The 19,973-nt window shown below is 61.1% G+C and overlaps 1 protein-coding gene across 1 annotated transcript in view; it reads right to left on the bottom strand.

Annotated features, from left to right (window-relative positions):
* Window positions 1–19,973, bottom strand: part of LRP1 (LDL receptor related protein 1) — an 80,776-nt gene that overhangs the window by 13,160 nt on the left and 47,643 nt on the right. The window contains exons 26-60 of the mRNA XM_079714223.1: window positions 19,637–19,801; window positions 18,800–19,044; window positions 18,478–18,609; window positions 17,950–18,177; window positions 17,522–17,696; window positions 17,341–17,435; window positions 16,928–17,077; window positions 16,666–16,806; window positions 16,228–16,362; window positions 14,662–14,793; window positions 14,268–14,402; window positions 13,947–14,076; window positions 13,719–13,845; window positions 13,210–13,361; window positions 12,982–13,106; window positions 12,325–12,702; window positions 10,736–10,925; window positions 7,262–7,466; window positions 6,703–6,895; window positions 5,990–6,115; window positions 5,654–5,782; window positions 5,263–5,382; window positions 4,932–5,045; window positions 4,477–4,626; window positions 4,277–4,399; window positions 3,827–3,943; window positions 3,536–3,664; window positions 3,174–3,296; window positions 2,954–3,094; window positions 2,666–2,856; window positions 1,606–1,789; window positions 1,365–1,450; window positions 1,072–1,191; window positions 457–644; window positions 115–320 (exon numbers count right to left, since the gene is read on the bottom strand). Coding sequence (XP_079570349.1) covers window positions 115–320; window positions 457–644; window positions 1,072–1,191; window positions 1,365–1,450; window positions 1,606–1,789; window positions 2,666–2,856; window positions 2,954–3,094; window positions 3,174–3,296; window positions 3,536–3,664; window positions 3,827–3,943; window positions 4,277–4,399; window positions 4,477–4,626; window positions 4,932–5,045; window positions 5,263–5,382; window positions 5,654–5,782; window positions 5,990–6,115; window positions 6,703–6,895; window positions 7,262–7,466; window positions 10,736–10,925; window positions 12,325–12,702; window positions 12,982–13,106; window positions 13,210–13,361; window positions 13,719–13,845; window positions 13,947–14,076; window positions 14,268–14,402; window positions 14,662–14,793; window positions 16,228–16,362; window positions 16,666–16,806; window positions 16,928–17,077; window positions 17,341–17,435; window positions 17,522–17,696; window positions 17,950–18,177; window positions 18,478–18,609; window positions 18,800–19,044; window positions 19,637–19,801 — 5,480 coding nt within the window. The remainder of the gene's footprint in view (window positions 1–114; window positions 321–456; window positions 645–1,071; window positions 1,192–1,364; window positions 1,451–1,605; window positions 1,790–2,665; window positions 2,857–2,953; window positions 3,095–3,173; window positions 3,297–3,535; window positions 3,665–3,826; window positions 3,944–4,276; window positions 4,400–4,476; window positions 4,627–4,931; window positions 5,046–5,262; window positions 5,383–5,653; window positions 5,783–5,989; window positions 6,116–6,702; window positions 6,896–7,261; window positions 7,467–10,735; window positions 10,926–12,324; window positions 12,703–12,981; window positions 13,107–13,209; window positions 13,362–13,718; window positions 13,846–13,946; window positions 14,077–14,267; window positions 14,403–14,661; window positions 14,794–16,227; window positions 16,363–16,665; window positions 16,807–16,927; window positions 17,078–17,340; window positions 17,436–17,521; window positions 17,697–17,949; window positions 18,178–18,477; window positions 18,610–18,799; window positions 19,045–19,636; window positions 19,802–19,973) is intronic.

The raw sequence follows: 19,973 nt of genomic DNA, 5'->3' as shown, positions 1-19,973 counted from the left end.
ATGCCTTCTGGCTTTTAAGCCTACTCTTGCCCCAGAGGCCTGATCCCCTGTAGCTTCAGAACCCCCATCCCCACTAGGTCTGCTGTGCCTGGGCAGCCTCACTGGCACACTGACCGACGTGACGGTTGGAGCCATCCAGGCTGGCAAACTCAATGTAGTCCTCACGGGCGTCGGCCCAGTAGATGCGCTCAGTGACGTAGTCCAGTGTCAGGCCGTTGGGCCACGTGATCTTGGTGTCCACGATGACACTGCGGCCAGACCCGTCCATGCCGATCCGGCCGATCAGTGAGTGGTCCCCCCAGTCTGTCCAGTACAGGTACCTGTCAGGTGGGTGAGCAGTGAGCCCTAAGAGATGCAGCAACTGGTCCCACCAGGAGCCTGCAGGGAGGCTGGGTCTGGACGCCCGAGCGTACCAGCCGCTTTCAGAGGTTCCCCCAACCGTCCTCGCCCACGTACCCATTCTGCACGTCCACCACCAGAGCCCTGGGCTCACGGAGGCCAGAGCTGACCAACACCGTGCGATAGGCCCCGTTGAGCTTGGACACTTCGATGGTGTCCCGGCCTTTGTCACACCAGTATAGGTTGCCGCCGACCCAATCCACAGCCAGCCCGTCGGGGTTGCTGAGGCCCGTCCTGTGCAGCACCTGCGGGCAGGGGCAGGGAGGAAGGGCCCTGGGTGAGTTGGGGCAGGACTCTCAGCCGCTCTAGGAGCACAGCGGATGGAAAAGGCCCAGCCCCGGGCGTGGTGTCAGCCCAGGCTCGAGGAAAGGGGTCTCTGGATGAGAGAGACCACAACCCAAACCCCACAATGCCTGGGAGCACAGGTTTAAGGGAGGTCAGACAGAAGGGGAACTTACTGCTAATTAGGGAAAGAGACAGGAATCTCCTAGACCTCGCTCGCTGGGCTTAGGGGAGAGAGGAGTGAGGACAAGCAGAGTCCTGCGGTGACTCAGTGTGGAGCGGGGAAAAGGAATAATTCAGTGGGGTGGGTGAGAAGAAGGGGAGATGGCCTTGAAACGGAGAGGGGCCTCTGGGCAGGGACACGGGCTGACTCTCTGCCCCCGGCCTCACCTGTACATTGCTCCCGTTAAGGTGCATCCTTCGGATCATGCTACCCTGGGTTGTCACGTCTGTCCAGTAAATCATCTGCTCTCGGTAGTCAAAGTCCAAGGCAACAGCATTGTTTAGGCCCTTGGTTTGGGGGGTGAGCAGAGAGGAGACCGAAGAGTCAGGACGTGGACGGCGGGAGAAGTCAGTGGGGGGATGGCCATGGGCCCGAGTGCGGAGAACGAGGGGCTGTACTGGGTGAGGGACATAGCTGTGGGTCTGGGGAGGCAGTGGGGTGACGAGGGCGGGTCTGGCACCTGCTTAAGCAGCGTGTAGTTGGACCCATCCAGGTTGAGCTTGCGCAGGTAGTACCGGTTGGCGAAGATCAGAAACGGCTCCTCGTCTGGAGGCAGAGGAGGCCGGCTCAGCTGCTGGCTGGGGCGCATTCTAGCACCCCCGGTCCCCAGCCTACCTTCAGCCCTGCTGTTCCAGCCCGCCCGCCACAGCCCCTGGCTGCCTGCCAGGGCCAACGGCACACCCTCTAAGCCCCCGTCTCACCAGTCACAGCTTTGCAGCTATGGGGGTCGCCGCCGCGGGGGGCATAGCCCTCCACACACAGACACTTGTAGCTGCCGTGGGTGTTGATGCAGCGCTGGCTGCAGGGGAAGGTGGTGCTGCACTCGTCCACATCAGCGCACGTCCGGCCGTCATCCTTCAGGCGGAAGCCAGGGCGGCAGCGGCACTGCGGGCACAGGGAGCCTGGGGTGGGCACGGGCAGGGGTCTGGGCCGCCCCAGGTACTGCAGGCCTCTCACCTCGAGACCGAGGGTCAGAAGCCCCCTCCACCCTGGGTGGCTGGCTGTGACGGGGAAGCCCAGCCTCACCGAGGGAAGCAGGCAGCACACAGGCACTGAGCTGGCCCACGCCAGCTGTCTGGCTCTCACCCCCACCCAAACCACTGGCGTGAGTCCCCAGTGACTGCCACGACTCTGCGTCCCGAGGTCGAGGCTCAGGCCTCCTCTTACGTGACCCGCGAGCCTCATCTGACAGAGCCCATCACCTCTTCCTCCAGCACTTTCTTCGCTTGGCTGCTCTCCCGCCCCCAAGGCTGCCCCCGCTCAGGCTCCTCTGCTGCTCCCCCCTCACCTCACTGCCCTCAGTGTGGCTGAGCACAGGGCTCAGGCCTCGGACCGCCCTCTTTTTCATCTACACTCGCCCCCTTCGGGCTTATCCAGACTCATGACTTAAATGCCGTCTCTATGGTGATAGCTCCCAGACTCTCTCTCCGGTCTGGCCTCTCCCTTGAACTGCAGACCTGTGCATCTGGTGCCTGCTTGACATCTGCATTTCCCTCCTTCTCTCGTGCCCCTGACCTCATCTGCCAGCAAAGCCTGCTGGCTCTACCTTCCAAACAGATGCAGAACCAACTAAGCAGAGATTTCTGTTGTGCTCCATGCTGGGTCCCCAGTGCCTAGAACACTGCCTGGCAGAATAGGTGCTGAGTTAGCCCTTGTTGGATGAATGAACGAATGAATAAATGAATGAATGAATGAGGGATGGAGAAAGGAGTCCCAGCCAGGCTCGGGAGCGTGGAGGCTCCCACCCGGGGCACAGCACACCTTGAAGCCGATCTTGAGGTCCTCGCAGTCCTGGCTGCAGCCGCTGAGCTTGCGGCTGAGACACTCGTTGACGTGGCAGCCGCGCTCGTCTGAGCCATCGCCGCAGTCGTCCTGACCGTTGCAAAGAAGCGCCTCGGCCACGCAGCGCCCGCTGCTACACAGGAACTGTGAGGAGGCGTTGCACTTGTGCTCTGGGGGGACGGAGGTGGCGGGTCAGCCGGGTCCTGGGCAGTCTCGGGGATGGGGCCAGGGGCTGAGAGTCGGGGGGGAGCCACGCGTGGGGCCCACCTGGGCTGGTGCAGTGCGGGTTCTTGGGGGCCTCGTCACTCTGGTCGTGGCAGTCATTTTCACCATCGCATTCCCACTGCCGGGAGCTCAGGCAGCGCCCGTTGGCGCAGCGGAACTCGTTGGGGCCGCAGGTCGGGTACTCTGCGGTGGGAAGGGCAGGTGAGGCTGGTGGCCTGTGCGTGGAGGGCGGGGCCCCCTCCCACTGTGGCCCCGGGCTCACCACACTCGGGGGACTCGTCAGAGCCGTCGGCGCAGTCCCGGTCGTGGTCACACATGAAGTGCTTGGGGATGCACTGGCGGTTCTGACACATGAACTCGCGGTCCTCACAGGTGCTGTTGTACACTGCGGACAAAGGCGGATACGGACCCTCAGCCCCCGCCCGACCGGCTGCTGACTGTCACCCCCCGACCTTCCTGTGGTCTGAGGGGTAGAATGGGCAGAGCGCTGGACGGGGCGTCTGGACACCTGGGCTGTAGACAGGGCTCTGCCACTGACCGCCTGAGTGACCCCTGCGGAAACACTTCCTCCCCTGGACCTCGGTCTCCCCTTCTGCAAAGTGAGACCACAGCCCCACCACTCACAGCAGCCGGCTGTGACACTCTCATCAGCGCCGTCAGCACAGTCCTTGTCACCGTCACAGAGCCAGCGCTCGGGGACACACACGTGGGTGCCCGGGCAGGAGAAGGAGCTGGGGCCGCATGTCTTGCCTTCTGTGGAGGGAACAGGGAGCCACTGAGAGACGCAAGAGCAGTAGGAGCAGGGCCAGGCAGCTGGGGTGACGTCCCCACTGCTGTGCTGTCCCCGGTGGGGTGCGTGGGGGGCTCTGCCCTTCCCGGGGCCACCTCCCCAGCCAGACCCCAGGCCCCTCTCACCACAGTGAGCAGCCTCGTCCGAGCCGTCCCCACAGTCATCGCTGCCATCACACAGCCACTGCTTGGAGATGCAGCGATGGTTCTGGCACTCAAACTGGGCCTCTGAGCAGAATTTGTCTGGGGCAGTCGGAAGCCACAGTTAGATGGGGAAGGGATGGCAGGTCACTCAGCTGGGCAGGTAGATGCCAGAGGACGGATGGGAGAGACACCCATGGCACCCTCTGTGGGGGGCTCAGCAGGGGCTGGAGAGACAGCCCCCATCTCAGAGCCTGAGGGTCTGGGTTGGGGGCATGGGGTGAAGCCCTGGGTGCCCTTCTCAAAGGAGGGCATTTCCTGCGAGGGAACCAAGAGGTGGGGCCTGGACAGGGTCTCAGCGGCTAAGGCGAAGCCCCAACCCCACAGGTCCTCTGGGTGCCTAGCTCAGGTGAGTGGGTGCTTGCGGTCACTCACTGCAGTGGGTCTCATCCTCGCCGTGTTCACAGTCGTCCTCCTTGTCACACGTCCAACTCATGGGGATGCAGCGCCCACTGGGGCAGGCGAAGTAGTTCAGGGGGCATCTGGGGCGCTTCACACCTGGGGGCGAGGGAGGCATGAAGGCACAACCACCTCGGGGGTCCGCTGCCCACCGCACACCTGCCCACTGGCCGGACCTGGGCAGTCGCGCTCGTCGCTGTAGTCCCCGCAGTCGTTCGCGCCATCGCACACCCAGCTGGGCGCGTAGCAGAGGGAGGTCCGCTCACAGGGCTGGAAGCGCACGCCCTTCACCCCCAGGCGGAAGTAGCTGCTGCAGTCGGTGGCGCCTGGCGAAGGCGAGGATGAGGGTGACACCAGGTTCCCTCCAAACACCCTCCCTTAGAGCTGCTGGCCCATACGGAGCCTTCAAGCGTTTTAGAAAGTTGAACCATGTTGTTCGGGGGGTGGGGGCTGGGGGGGTGCTCTGCCCACACTTTCCACTCCCTGCCCCCTCCCTGAGTCTCAGGGAGCCCAGGCCTGGGGCAGACTGGGAGGGGACTGAGGCTGCCACGTGGGCCAGAGGGAAGGCAGAGGAGCCCGGGCAGGAGGGCAGGGCACCCGAGGAGGCACCCAGGAAAGGGGCATCACTCACTGCAGTTCATCTCGTCCGAGGCATCCTCACAGTCCACAAACTGGTTGCAGCGACTGGAGTTCCCAATGCACGTGCCGTCCCGGCAGCGGAATTCGCCCACACCGCAGGCCGTCTCTAGAACAGCACCCACCCGGTGCCATCAGGCGGGGTCCTCCCTGGGGGGGCCAGGCAGGCCCAGGCCAGAGCTCCTGGCCCAAAGTGCCTGTCCAGCCCCATCATATAGTGCCCTGAACCAGACTCCTTGGGGCCTGGGGACCAAAGATCAGCAAGGGTGAGGGGTGGGGGGGACAGGGTTGGGGGCGGTCCGAGGCCCAGCACGGGTCCCACTCACTGTTGCAGGGAATCTCATCAGAACCGTCCCCACAGTCATCGGCTCCATTGCACCACAGCATGTTGGACACACAGCGCCCATTGTTGCACTGGCGGAAAGTCTTCTTGCAGCGGCGTGTGTCTGCGGAACGGGGAGCAGGCCACAGTCAGCAGCAGCTACAGGGGAGGGGCTGCCTCTGATGAGACGTCCTGCATTTGCTCCCTTGACAAACTTGAGGCTTTGCTACGGGCCCGGCATGAGGCTCGACTCCTTCTCGGGTCGGGGTTGCGGGGGGCGGCTTTTGCTCCTCTCACTCCCATGCCCCGCCCTGCTGCGGGCTGAGGCTGGTGACTCAGGAGGTGGGGGCCTGGGGGCGCGGGCAGGGGCTGTGGGGCTGGAGGAGCCTCCTTACTGCAGTAGGACGGCTTCTCGTCAGACTTGTCCTTGCAGTGGGAGACGCCGTCGCACGTCAGGCTGAAGTTGATGCACTCGCCATTGGCACACTCGAATTCATCTTGAGCTCGGCACGAGGAATTCACCGCTGGGGAGGAAGGTGGAGGAGCTTCCTGAGGCAGGGCCTTGGGGCTCTGAGTGCCCATACACCTCTCCCCCCAGGAACTGAGGCCATCCTGTCGCACCCTGACGAAAGGCTTTGCGGGGCTGGGCTGTTAGGAGAGTCTGGGAGGAGACGGTCCCCATCTATGCCCAGCGCCCCCCGTCAGTGCCTCCTCCCTCCTCCCCTTCTCACCCTGGCAGCTGAGGTCATCCTGGAGGACGCGGCCCCCTCGGCAGGAGCAGTTGACATGGCCTTGGTGGGTGAGCAGACACAGGTCCTGGCAGCCCCCGTTGTTGATGCGACAAGGCGAGAGTTCGCCTGAGGCAGGGATGGAGGACAGTGGGCTAAGCGAGTCCTCTGCTGTGCACACGCACAACGCCCCCTCACCCCCAACAGCTTCGCTGAGCTTCTTGGCACCGCCTGTGACACAGTGGCTCACGGCTGGGGCGGGGGCTGCCGTGGGAAGGCCGGGTGGGAGCGTTTGGGTGAGCCTGAGGTTGAGGACGTGTGGGGTGACTGGGGCTCTGAGCTGTACTCTGGGGAGAGCCAAGCCTAAGGTCACGTGTGTAGTGGTGGGCACCCCGGGGCACATGTGAGGAGTGTGTGAGAGGCCGGGACAGCTGCAGATCTGTGTGTGGGACCTGTGGTCATCAAGCCAGTGTGGGACCGTGTCTGAGCACGTGCACACAGAGGGTGGAGTAGGCAGCACCTGGGATGGGTGTGAGATCAGGTTCTGGCGGGTGGGTGTGGTTCTGAGTGGGAGGAATGGCTAGAGTGTGTGCTGGGGGTGTCCAAAGATGTGAATCAGACCAGTTGTGTGTGTGCGTGTGTGTGTGTGTGTGTGTGTGTGTACATGCTGGCACAGTGGGCAGGAGAGCAAGGCTGGTGGCAGCGGCCCCACTCACAGCTGTTGGTATCATTGGCCACGGCGATGATGCCCATGGGCTGCTGGGGGATGTCCACGCGCAGCAGCTTCATGTCACTGCCCACGTACTTGTTGGCCCGCTGCACGGCCCGCCGCACCCAGTCGGTCCAGAAGATGTGCTCCCCATACACAGCCAACCCGAAGGGGTGGACGGGCTCTGACTTCAGGATCACCTGGGGAGACAGCATCAGCCCGTCAAAGGTATCACTCTCACCCTTACCTCCACCCCCTGCAGCTGGCTCCAGGGACCAGGGGCCCGGCTCCTTAGACACAGTCACAGAGGGGCAGGATTTGCAGAGACCTGTGATCACCCTCCTCATTTAACTGCTGAGGAAACCAAGCCTGGAAGGCTGAGGATGGCTAAGTGGCAAGGTCAGGGTCTGACTGGGACTCCCCACTGTCCCCCTGGCTCTTCCCACCATGTCAGGTGGCCTCCCTTTCTCCTGCTCTGTGCCTGGGCAATCTCCTCCCTGGCTGACCGGCAGTACCCCAACGTCAGCCCCCTCGTGCCGCCCGTCCCGCCTGCCCCGGAGACTCACATAGCGATGGGAGCCGTCATACTCGCACCGCTCGATCTTGTCTAGGGTGGCGTCGGAGAAGTAGAGCTTCTCGGCCCGGTGGTCGATGGCCAGGCCATTGGGGGTGCGGATGTCCTTCTCGATGAGGGTCAGGACATTGGCTCCTGACAGGGCTGCCCGCATGATACTGGGGTGCTGCTCGTTCCAATTGGTCCAGAACATCAGGCTGGGGGAAGAGAGGGCCACGGAGATCAGGACTCAAAGCCAGGGAGTCCGCCATGGAGGGCCCAGGCCCAGGCGTGCAGACAGCCAGACCCAGGGGTCGGCCAGAGTGTCAACTAGACACCTGAGGTTGCACCACAGGCAACCTCAGAGCCACCAAGGCCAACACAGCCCCAGTGCCTGGGAAGGGCTGCCACACAGACAGCTTGCGTGTGTGTGTGTGTGTGTGTGTGTGTGTGTGTGTGCATGTGCACAAGTGCTTTTCAGTGTCTGTGAAATGGCCACCTGCGTTTACTGAGACAGCATAGCCAAGTGAGTCAGCCTCCGGGGTTCCAATCCTGGCTCCAGCACTGACCAGCTAGGAACCTTAGCAAGTTACTTAACCCCTGTGTGCCTCAGTTTCCCACTCTATGAAATAGGAATAATACTACTACCTGCCCCATAGAGTGGTTTGAGGATTAAACGACAGCTGTGTGCTCTATGTGAGGATTTTCTATTATTTTTTCCTTCATTTCTCTCTTCTCCTGGCATCCAGGAAACCGTTGAGTGTCTAGTGTGTCCTAGGTCCTGGGGATGCATGGATTCTACCATCATGTTCCCAAGAATCGCCTTCTCCATAATTTAAGGCCTTTGCATATTTGGGATCTGAGCCTCAGCTTTGCCCCTTACTATCTCTGACCTAAACAGCCCTTTTGGCCTCTCTGAGCCTCGGCTTCCTTTCAGTGAAGGAGGTGGTGGGAACGGCCAGCCATGCCGTGCTTCTCGGGTAGGGGTGGTGGTGAGGCCCCAGAGATGGGTGTGGAAGACCTCCGGGCTGGTCAAGCACTACACACCGGTGTGACAGTGTGGTCCTCAGACCACCTGCATTGGATGGCGATTCCTGGGTTTTTGTCCTGGAGATTCATGTGCAGTTAGGGTAGGGTGAGTCCAGGGAACCAGACTTTCCAGCACTCCCCAGGCCACCCTCAGGCACCCTGGACTTTGAGAAGCATTGAGCTACACCAAAGCCAGATCTGCTTTTCAGTTCCCTCACAGGACCTGCCCTCTGCCTCCCAACCCCCAGGCCCCTGTGTCCCTCATCCTGCTGTTCTGGCTACAGAGCTGTCTTGCAGGGCTGCTGGACTTATCTCCTCAAACCTCTCCAGGTCTCACTCCTTTGAACACTCCCCCTCCCCCGTCTCTCCATCCTGCCACTATGCTCAGGTAGGAAAAGGATGCTTCCCTCCCATTAGGGAGGTGCTGGCTGCTCCTGAGCTCGTGAGGATAAAGCTCTGGTTTTAAAGGCCTCATCAGGGGAAGGGGCGGGGTTCTGGTGGTTCTTGGAGTCAGGATGGGCGCGGATGGAGGCAGCTCCCTCTGGCCTCCACAAGAGAAAACGGGTGTCCCAAGGCAGCTGCTAGAGTCATCTTCCTTCCCATCAGGGACACCCACACCCTCAGGTACAGCACACTCCGTGCTGGGAAGTGGCTTTCCTCCTACCATGATAAACTGCTACACGTGGCAGAACAATCTGTGCTGTCACTGTGGATTCCAAGTTTGGTAAAACCACTCCCTGGGAAAGGGCCGTGGGGAATGGTGGGGAGGAGAGGCTTTCCTGAGGGGCAGGCAGTCAGCACCCAGGGTTGCGGTGACTTTCTAACCGGGCTGGGGGAGGCCACTGCCCCCTCCACACTGGCTCCCTCCCATTCCTCCAAAGCGCTCGCTCCTTCTGGCCAAGGGAGGGCCTCTCCCAGACAGTTCGGCTCTTTCTCCTGTGCCCTGCCCGGCTTCAGTTCACCCTGTCGTCTTGCAGACCTGGCTCATGCATTGCCCCCTTGAGAACACGTTCCCTGACTTCCAGCCTGGGTCAGGTCCTCGTCACCCACGCATGGAGCTCCCTGCAGCCTCATGAGGGCAAGAATCAAATATGCCGACAAAGGGCTGACACAACCCTGCTCCCCATCGGATCCTCAGCACATCGCTGGTTCTCAAAAACCATTTGCTGAGTGAAGGACTGAATCCCCTGAGCTCAGAGCAAAGGAAATTAGTGGGCTCTGAATCAAACGTGAGAGGCAGGCCGGGGGGCCCAGAGCATGGCCCCTCCATGGAGGTTCCAGGCTCACGAGGGATGGGCCCGGGGGGCCAGCCCCAGGCAGGTGAAGTCGTCAAGGGTCACGGCGGGGAAGACGGGATCTCCGTCATGAGCCGTGTACGTGCGGGACAGGACTGAGGCAGGAAGGACCCTCGAGCTGGTTGGCAGTGTCAGCCAGGCCGGCTTTGGGCCAGGCGTGAGTTACATCAGGGTAAGGAATCTAGGTTTGGTGCACTCACTGTTTCTAAGTAGCTGCTTTTGGGTTTTGTTTGTTCCTTAGTTTCCTAGTAAGGCTTTGGGAAAACATTCCAAGCGCTGCTAAATCCAGGGGAAAAAAGTTTTGCTAGAATGTGGGCCAGCGGTCCTAAGGTGAGACTGGGGGCTCACTAGAGGCCCACGTGATGGGGTTGGGGGCTGCCCCTGCAGGACAGCAGAGTGGGTGGAGGCTGGGGGTGTGTACCATGCTGGGGGGTTTCCTCCCAAATTCTCCCTTTGCAACCTTAGCCCAGCCTCCTGGGCTTCCTCAAGCCTGTCCCCCACCAACTCCCCGGCACCCCCCCGCACCCCCAGCCTCAGAACCTCAACTGGGCTGGGCGTGGTTGAGGCCCCTTGCAGTCCTTCCCTGCCTGGAGCCCTCCCTCCGCCGGCTCTTGCTCAAAGCTCTTATCCGGGCTGCCCTTCCGTGGCCTTTGCAATTCCAGGCCCTGTGCCAACCCACCGCCCCCGTGCTGCCTCTCAGTCATCGCATCCAGCCCTGTGCCGTCAGCAGTTTCCCACCAGTGATTTCTCTCCCCAGCTAGGTGGCTTGAATGGGTCCAGCTCAAGGCTTCCACACAACAGGTGTTCAGTGAACAATCTTTGCTTGAAGCTTGGAGACCCAGAAAGACAGAGGACCTACTATGTGCCTTGAACATGGCTCTCTGATGAATGAATCAATTAATCACCAAGCCAGAGGGTCCTCCACAGCTCTCTCATCCTCCCCTTGATGAGGCACCTGAAATGTTATTGTCCTCATATTACAGATGAGGAAACCAAAGCTCAGAGAGGTCACGCAGCTGGTCTAAGGTCACACAGCAAGGAAGTGGCTGAGCTCAGGTTAGAGCCAGCCTCTCCTGCTCCTGCATCCCCTTTCCTGGTCTGCCTGGGGGCAGTTCCTGCCACCCTGTGGCCCACTGTCCCCATGCCCTGGGCCCGCAGCTCACTTCTGGCACTCATCCAGCACAAAGGCCCTTGGGTGGTCGTCTCCAGACATGGTGATGACCGTCTCACGCTCGAAGGCCCCCGGGCGGGTCTGGTCCACCGTGTGGCGGGTGATGGTGGATGTCGTGTAGCTTGTCCAGTAGAGAGTATCCCAGCCACGGTGATAGGCCAGGCCTTCCACAGAGCCCACGTCTGCGAGGAGACAGGAGCAGCAATGGGTCAGGACAGGGCCAGAGAGCAGAGCGAAGGGGCAGCCTGGGCATCCCCACGCTAAGGGGATGGCCTGGGGCACCCTCTCCCTTGGCGTATGTGGGGCTGGATGGGAAGTGTGGGAGCTGGGGAGCTTGTGTGGGTGTGGCCCTCGGAGCCCCCAGCCCTTTCTGCACCCCCCTATTTCCCACCCAAATGATCCATGGCCCATCCCCCTAACCCTTCTTTCTGTGTCTTCCCACGGCTGGATAGATTTGGCTTTATGCTGTGGTCACACTTCCTGGAGCTAAAGTTCTACCAAGTTGGGCGCAAACTGGATTTCAGTAAATCAGATCCCACGTGGGCTGTACTGGGGAACTTCCTACTTAAAAAGACCCTGAACTGGATTGTCTGGTAGACATCTTAGGCTCAGGTTAAGAACTAAGTGCATGATGAAAGAGACGTAGCAGAACTTAGGTTAAGAGAAAAAGCCTCAGGGGTTTCAGTGACTTCAAGCTGTCTGGCGATGTGGTTGCCAGAAGGCTGCATTAATAGAAGTATTGTAGCCCGAACAATGGCCCAGAGAGAGGGGACACTTCTGCCAGTCTCTCCCGATCAAGCTACGATTATAGAGTATCGAGTTTAGCTTTGGACACTACATTTTTAGACAGATGTGGGGACTGGATTCTATGAGGCAGAAAAGGACCAAGGAGGTTGAAAGACAGGTCTGTTTTTATCCCCACTGTATACCCGGCACCTAGTTCCGCGCCTGGCAGGTCTTTACGGACAGGAGTGATAAATGCATGAACAAATGAATGAGTCAAAGGACCCAGCAGCACCCAGCCCGGAGAAGAGAAAACTAGTGGAATAAAATAGCAGTTTTCAAAGAGCTGAAAGGCTGTCCTAGGATGACAGCTCTAACCCCCCCCACCCTTTATGGAGCTCACACAATGTGCCCTGCGCCGAGCTAAGCTCTCCCACCTGTCGTCTCAGGTCATCCTGTCTCTGTGCACTGGCGAGCAATGTGAGGCTGAGGGAGCACAGAAAACTTGCCCAAGTGACTAAAATCCTGTGTCTGGGGTTGAACCCGCCCCATCTCTGCAGCCTGTTCTGTGAGCAGCGGACACACAGAGGAGAGCTTCGGCTTATTCTGTGTAACCTGGGGGCAGAACTAGGACCAGAGGGGGCCAACTCTGACTCCAGTTGAGGAGAGACTTTCAAGTAACTACAATGGGTGCAGTGTGATTCACTGGCCATATGTCAGGGATACCGAGGCAGGTGGGATTCCGATCCGGGGCAGGGGTGGGCTGGCTGGTGTCTGCGGCTTCTCTACCCCGACTCTGTGCTGACCCTCCCTGCACTCCCCCTCCACTTGCTGGGAAGAATGGAAGTCTGGACTCACTCTCCACAATGGTGGTCCTGCCTGAGCCATCGTCATTTATCTGCTGGATGTTCCCAAAGTGGATGTCGCTGAAGAAGATGCGGTTGGGGGTGCCTGGGGAGGTGCCTGCTCGGTAGTCGAAGGCCAGAGCGATGACGTTCTTCATGTGCTCAGGGTCCTCGAAGGGCTGCACGGGCGCATTGAGGTTGCGCTCATCCGACAGGTGGATGCTCTTGAGGATGGTGCGCTCCGAGTAGAGCAGGTAGCCTGCGTACTCGCGGCACGACGCCCCATCTTCAGCCAGCATCCCGTGGGCGCAGGCGCAGGCCCGCTGCCCGCCCCCCCGGTACAGGCACAGCTGCTGGCACCCGCCGTTGGCCACCGCACACACATTGGTGCCTGGGGGTGGGGGGAAACCGGGAAGGCAGAGGTTACAGAGGGCAGGGCCACCTTGGTGCCTCTGTCATCTCAGCCAAGGTGGAAACTCTGGTTGGCGCCCGGCTCTGCGCCGGTATCCCCAGTTCAGACAACCCTCCAGGCCCCTGTGCTCAACTCCTCAGCCTCGTGGGACCCTAGAGGGTGCCCTGTGGGTCTAAGTTCTCTCCCAGCCCTTCTCACTCTGGGCTCCCAGGTGGGGCCCTCTGGCCTCTCCTGCCCAGCCCGGAGCCCCAGCCTCACCTTTCTGTCGGTCCCGGTTGAAGACTTTGATGTCTTTGAGCTGGACGCCGATGCCCGTTCGCAGGGGCACGGAGTCTGTGGCGTTATCCTTGCTCCCGCGCTTGATGGAGCCGTTGGCGTGAGTCCTGGGGGAAGGGAAGGGCCACGAGCAGGACGTCATCCGGGGCCGGGGGGAGGGAACGGACGGCCCAGGGGAACGGCCCATGGACGGCCAGGACAGTGGCCCACCTGTCACTCCAGTAGATGAACTCCTCAAACACAGACACCGAGAACATGTCCATGTTGTTGCTGGACAGAACTACCTCGCGGTCCTCGCCCGTCTCCAGGTCGATCCGCTCGATCTTGTCGGTCCGGGCGTCGCACCAGTATAGCTTCCCATCCTGCGGGCCGGAGGCACCCGCTTCACTGCCAGTCCCCACGTCCCGCCCACTCCTGCCTCTCTCGTCTTCCCCCTCCTTCCTCCACATCCTCCCGCTGCCTGAAATGCTGATCTGCCCTCTCGGCATTCTTCCGGTGCTCGCTTCGGAGTGACCCCCTCCGCCATTTCTGGGGTGGTGGAATCCTACTCTGGGTGGGGCGCTGGGCCAGAGGACCCCATGACTCCTTGGGTCCGTATCTACCCACCCATGGGCACATCACACGAGACTCAATGGGGAGCAGGGCACAGGGTAAGGGGAGCTGCCCCCCAGAGTACGGGGTCCATCCCGTCGGCCCCAGGGCCAAGCCTGCATCCAAACCTGATAGTCCACCGAAATGCCGTTGGGCCAGCTGATGCTGACGTTAACCAGCACCACTCGCTCAGCGCCGTCCAGGCGAGACCGCTCGATACGCGGATACTGGCCCCACTCAGTCCAGAACAAGTACCTGGGGTGGAGGCGGAAGAGGGGGTCAGTCCCCAGAACATGGAGGACAAGGGCCTGTGGCCAGACCAGAGCCGGGAGCGGTCAGCCTGTCCAGCTCCTCACCCCTTCTCCGGGTGGACAGTGATCGCCCGGGGCTTGTCCAGGCCCTGGGAGATGACCACGTAGCGGAAAGAGCCATTGAGCCGGGCGACCTCGATGACGTCAAAGCCCTGGTCTGTCCAGTAGATGTTGCCTGAGGAGGGAGTAAGGGGGGGCTCAGGGGTCGGGTGGGGATGGAGGTACCTGGTCCCCTCCAGCCCCCCGATACCCCTGCGTCTCCCCATCTGTTCCTGCCTACCCCTTCTTCTCAGACCCTTCCTTCTGAGATCCCACTTCCCCAGTCCTCTGCCTCACCGGCAGCCCCTCAGCCCTTCCGCAACTCGCCTGCGATCCAGTCCACTGCGATGCCCTCCACGCGGCCAATGCCATTGGTCACCACATCCTCACGCCACGTCTGGTCTCGCTTAGCCCGGCTGATGGTACTTAGGCCCATGTCCACCCAGTAAATGGTGTCATTTTCTGGGGGTGGAGGAGCCAACATGGGACACTCAGCAAGGTAGGGGGAAGGTGGGAGGTCAAAATCACGAGGGGGTAAGGACAGAGGTGACTGAGAGCTGGGGGGACCAGGGACTTGGAAGCGGACATAGTGGGGCAGGGGCAGCTGTGGTAAGTGTCGCCCCTTCCAGCTGCAGTCAGGCAGCCTCTCCCTGGAGCCCCAGAGCACACCACCACAAAGGGAAGGTCATGTCCCACCCCCTCCTGCCACCAAATGGCTCACCAGCGTGGAAGTCGATGCCGACAGCCAGGGAGGTCCCCGACACTGGGACCAGGGCGTCTGACTTGTCGTTGGGATCCAGCGGGATTCCCCGGATTCCCTCATGCACAGAGTACAGGAGAAAGGAGCCCACACCTGCAACACAAGGACACTTTGGGCATGGGCTTTGCTGACACCCCTTAAGCTTGGCTTCTGTCACCCTCAAACCCTTTTGATACCTTCTCCCAGCCATCACACCTCCCCCCTCAACACGTACTCTAGCCTGTGGGCCTGGGCAGGGAGGTCACCTGGCTGGGAGAGAGCAAGGGAGCACGCAGCTCTGGGGAACCACCTGTGAGACCTTTAGTGCCCACTAGAGGGCAGCAGAGACCTGGCTTTCTCTCCACGCTCTGCCCTCCAGTCCCACTTCACTCCACACAGCCCTGCACCCCCAAAGGTGTTAGGGAGAATCTGGGGAGGACAATAGGACTGGGTGACTCCCAACTCTAGGTTTCCACCTTAATCTCCTCTTTGTCCTCATCCATCTGGTCTATGTTACACCCCTGTCTCTGACACCTCACTCCTGAGCCAGTCTCCTTCCCAGTTTCCCATTTCTTACCGGGCGCCACTCTCCATGCACCCTAGAATCCTCCCTTGCCTTTATCCCTTCACACAGCCTGTCCTCAGATGAATCCCCTAATGGGTCCTGGTTGCTCAGGCTCCCTGAAAAAAAGGACTCATGGTCGAGTGAGTTTGGGGAGACCGCAAACACTAACTAGAGTCGTCCCGTGAAAAATTCTGTGCAGATGAGCATATTCAAGGCTCTGAGAAATTGTGCAGCAGAAAAACACTTAAACTTTGTTCAACCCAGTGTTTCTTTCTATAACATCTATCACATCAAAGAGGGAGGTTCCCAGGAGTGCACTTCGGGGAATGCTGTCCTGGGGCAGGCTTGTAAATCAGTCAGCAAGTTCTTGTGAAATGTCTCTGAGTTTCATCCCTTCTCTTCAATCCAGCTGCTGAGCCCCAGCCCTGGCCAACAGTCCCCCCTGACTGGTCTGACTGTCTTGGTTTCTCCCTCCCCCACTCAGCCGGCTCTCTGCCGCCAGGTTAACCTGCCCCAAACACCACCTTCCAGGTGCTCCTGGCTGAGAACCCGTGGAGCCCCGCCTACTCCACAGCCTCACCCATGGCTCCCCACACCCTGCGCCATGCGGGTTGGTACCTCAGGGCCCTGCACACACCCTCCTACTGCTCTGGACCCCTTGCCTTGCATATCGTCCCTTCTTCAAACCACACACTCAAATCAAATTTCTCCAAAATCCTACTGAAGTCAGAGCCACTTCATGCTGGCCCCCCCTTCTGGTTAAGGCTGCAGAGCACAGGGACAGGGACTTCTGCCCCCTGGCTTCCTCCACGGCAAGCGGCACAGTGGGCGCTGACTAAGCATCTAACCCAGAGAACACTTAATACACGATGAACTCGGTCCCGTCCCCAGGGTGAGAAGAGGAAGGTGGGCTGTAGAGTAGGAAGGGTCGGGTTGGGTTGGGGACCAGGGTCAAGGCGGGGAGCAGGGGCAGGGGCACTGACCCTCGCAGGCCTGCTGGCCACTGCGGAGGCTGTAGCCAGCTGTGCACATGCAGGAGCGGGTGGACTCCGAAGTGGGCAGGCAGAGCTGGGAGCAGTCGCCGTTGTTGACGCTGCAGGGGTTGGTGCCCTCGTGGTCTGGGGTCAGGTGGGAGGCAGAGAGAAAGGGTTAGTGGCTCTCCTTGGGACCGCGGTGTCAGGCTCACACCCCTTTACCCTGGACCTTGTGGGGGTCACCACCCAACCCAGCTCTCAGGTTTTCTGTCCTGCAGGGCCCCTGGCCCTCGTGAAAGAGGAGTCCCCTTGGGTGGTGAGCAGAGCCTAACCCATTTTCTTTCCCATTTGCTTGCTTGCCCAGGGGTTCCTGCAGCCCCTCCTGGCCACAGCCCCGACCTCTGTGACCCCCATCCCACTGCCCCTGCCCCTTGCCCCCCACCTCACCCAGCTGGATGCTCTCATCGTAGACCTTCATGTGCATCACCAGGGTGGTGCTGTTCCGCAGGACCACGGACCCCGAGCCGTCAGCCTTGTTGCACGTGCCCATCTTCTCTGACACCTGATCTGCCCACCACAGCTTGTCCCCTGTGGTGGCGGGAGGGGATGAGACCCTGGGGAAGGCCCCGCCCCCAGGCCAGCCGTGTCTCCTGGCCAGTCTGGCCCGCCGGCTCTGCTCTGGTCCCTGCTCCCGCCCAGTGGCCCTCACCCATGATGGCCAGGGCGGTGGCCTTGCCCAGCTGGCTCCGCATGGCGTCGATGACCTCTAGCCCACTCCCGTCCAGGTTGCAGCGGTTGATGGTATGGTTCTTGGAGCTGATCCAGTAGAGTTTGCTTTCAGGGAAGTCGATAGCCAGGCCTGGAAGAGGAGGGGGGTGTGACTGCCAGAGAGCGCGGCACCAGGGCCGGGATCCAGGAGCCTGACCCAGCTGGGCCTCTCACGTCTGGGGATACAGAGGGAGGTACAGAGTATGTGTGTGGTTTTGGGAGGAGGGTGGTGAGAACAAGTACTAAGCCAGGAGTTTGGGGAGATGGAGGGACAACTGGGGAAAACCCTGAGAGCATCTCCTGGTGGAGGAATTAGGGGAGGCAGGACTGCAGGGCAGCAGGGTAAGCTCGTACCCACAGGGCCCCTCTGGCCACTGAAGAGCAGGGTGCGGTTGCTGCCGTCCATGCTGGCCATGCTGATGTTGTCACCGTCTGTCCAGTAGAGCTTCCTGGGGGTGCCAGGAGGGGAGGGTCAGAGTCCTCTTCTTCCCCCACCCCACACCCCATGCTCCCCAACCCTGGGCCCTAGACCTACCCACGCAGCGGATGGACAACCAGGCCGTGGGGCTGCTCCAAGCCCTGCACCACCGCATTCTTGAAGGAGCCGTCCAGCCGGGCCACGTTGATCTGCTTCTTGTTGGTGTCGTAGCTTGTCCAGAACAGGTTTCGGGACACCCAGTCGACAGCCAGCCCATGGGCATTTGGCAAGTCTGGGGACACAGTGGGGAGTTGTGATTGGGTGCTTTCAGGACACAGGTCAGGAGGCTCGAGGGGAGGGGCCAGCCTGGTTTCTGGGGGAACAGGGATCTTGAAACCAGGACTGGAGCCAGAGAGGGAAAAGAATTTGGAGAAGGAACATCAGGACCAAGGGGACCAGGGAGTGGGGCTGGGACCAGGGTTGGGAGCGAGGGCGGGATTGGGGGGTACCCATGCCCAGTAGGGGTTCCAGGACCAGGACAGAACCTGCAGAGACAACCGTCTCCACGCCTGTGCCGTTGATGAAGGCCCGCTTGATGGCCTGGGTCCGCACGTCGGACCAGTAAACGCGCTGCTCTCGGGCGTCGTAGTCCAGCACCGTGACGTTGTCGATGTCAGGCACCGTGAAGGAGATGATGTAGTTGTAGTAGGGGGCGTCCAGGTCCACGCCCCGTATCTCCATCTGACGTGCGTACAGCAGGAACTTCTTAAACTCTGTGGGCACGGGGCAGGTCACTGACGGCGGCCCCCTGCCTCCACGCTTCCCACCCTGCCAGATTCTCCTGGTTCCTTCTGTTTGCTGCTGGCCCTTGGCTATCAGGGAGACCCTGCTGGGCATAACCTTCCTGCCGGAGTGCCAGCCTCTTCCTACAGCAGCTGCCTCCGGAACCTCTCCGTCAGGATCCTCCTGGCTGAGACTGCCTACCTTCACTTAGAACCTGGAGCTTGGGTACCTGACCCTTTCCCCTTCAGCCTTGGTTTACCCCAGCTCTGGAGGGGGGTGGGTGCTCCTACCATAGCAGGTGGTGTTGTCCTTGTGGAGCTTCATGAGGTGTGGGCAGGCGCAGGAAACAGTCCGGTTGTAGTTGATGAGGCACAGGTGGGAGCAGGGGCCCCGGCCCCCATTGGCCTCACAGGGGTTGGGAGCTGGGAGGGCAGGGGAAAGCAAGAGCATCCAGTGACCCTACTGGCCCTGCCCACCTGGCCTACACCCTCTCCACTCCCCTGCCAGACCCGCCTCTGTCAGCAGGCTGGCTCACCCCCGCCGCCCCAGCATAGACCCCCTCCTCTCTTGGAAGCTTCTACAGAGGCTGCTGGCTCCTTTCTGGTCCCTTACCCATGGGCTGCCGGGAGGGGTGATACACCTGCAGGTCGAAGGGCTGGGTATTGGTCCTCTGTACCACGGTGACATTGTGGCCGGTCCACTTGTTGGCCTTGGCCAGCGTGTTTGTCCGCCAGTCCGTCCAGTACACCTCGCCACCGTACAGTGTCACTGCAAACGGGTGCGACAGGAACTCGTGTCCCCGAAGCACCTCCATGTGACCGGAGCCGTCGTAACGGGCTGAGTAAATGGCGTCTGACCTGAGAGCGTGGTCAGGGCAGAGTGAGGAGCCGGTGGGGACCGCAGACCTCGGGGCACGTGGCCTGGGGCTCCCACCCTCCATGCCCCAGCCCATGGCACCCTGTGGAGCAGGAACCACGTGGCTCGAGGTCTGAGATCCCAGCTCTGACCCCAATTCCCCTGACCCAGGTCTTTCAGCTTGCTTCTCCCCAGGGCTGCTGTTAGCACACAGGGCTGTGGTGAAGACTAGAAAAAGGCACCCCCTCTGGGACACCACCTAGAAAAAGTCTCCCCTCTCCCTGGGCAGACAGAGCCCCTAGGAGAGCACACAGATGTGTGAGTGAGGATGGAGTTGCACTTCGGCCCTCGGCGGGCACTCCTGTGTGGGGGGCAGCCCTGCCTCTACCCTCTTCCATCTGCACCTCTTCCCCAGCCCAGACTCTCCCCTCACTCAGTCCTCTTCCTGGGCCCTTGGCCGTGTGGCTCTGGCTCCAGCTCCCCCGGGCCTTCTCAGCACCCTCATGGCTGCCAGGTCCCGGGACCCTTGGCTCCACCCTGTCCCTAAGGAGGAGGGGAGGATGGAGGCCTCCTGGGTGAGGCGCCGGTGCCGACCTGGCGTCGATCCAGAGGATGCGCTTCTCCAGGTAATCCACGGTGAGCCCGTTGGGCCAGCCCCCAGAGCCCGTCTCCCGGTGGATGGTGCGGCGCCCAGCCCCACTCATGGAGGCTGCCTCAATGCGGGGCAGGCTGGCATCCCAGTCCGTCCAAAATAAGATCCTGGGGAGCGGGGAGGGGGTCAGGATGGCCAAGGTCGAGGCCCGGGGAAGGGGCTGTGCTAGGATCCTTGGTGACAGCCGGAGGGAGCAAATAGCATTGAGGAGGCAGCTACGCCTGGCCCGGCCCGGCTGAACGAGGCTTCAGGGGAGTCACGAGGCCAGAACAGGGCTGG

Source organism: Hyperoodon ampullatus, assembly GCF_949752795.1.
Source record: "Hyperoodon ampullatus genome assembly, chromosome: 11".
In the NCBI taxonomy this organism is placed as follows: domain Eukaryota; kingdom Metazoa; phylum Chordata; class Mammalia; order Artiodactyla; family Ziphiidae; genus Hyperoodon; species Hyperoodon ampullatus.
This window is presented reverse-complemented; position numbering and strand designations above follow the sequence as displayed.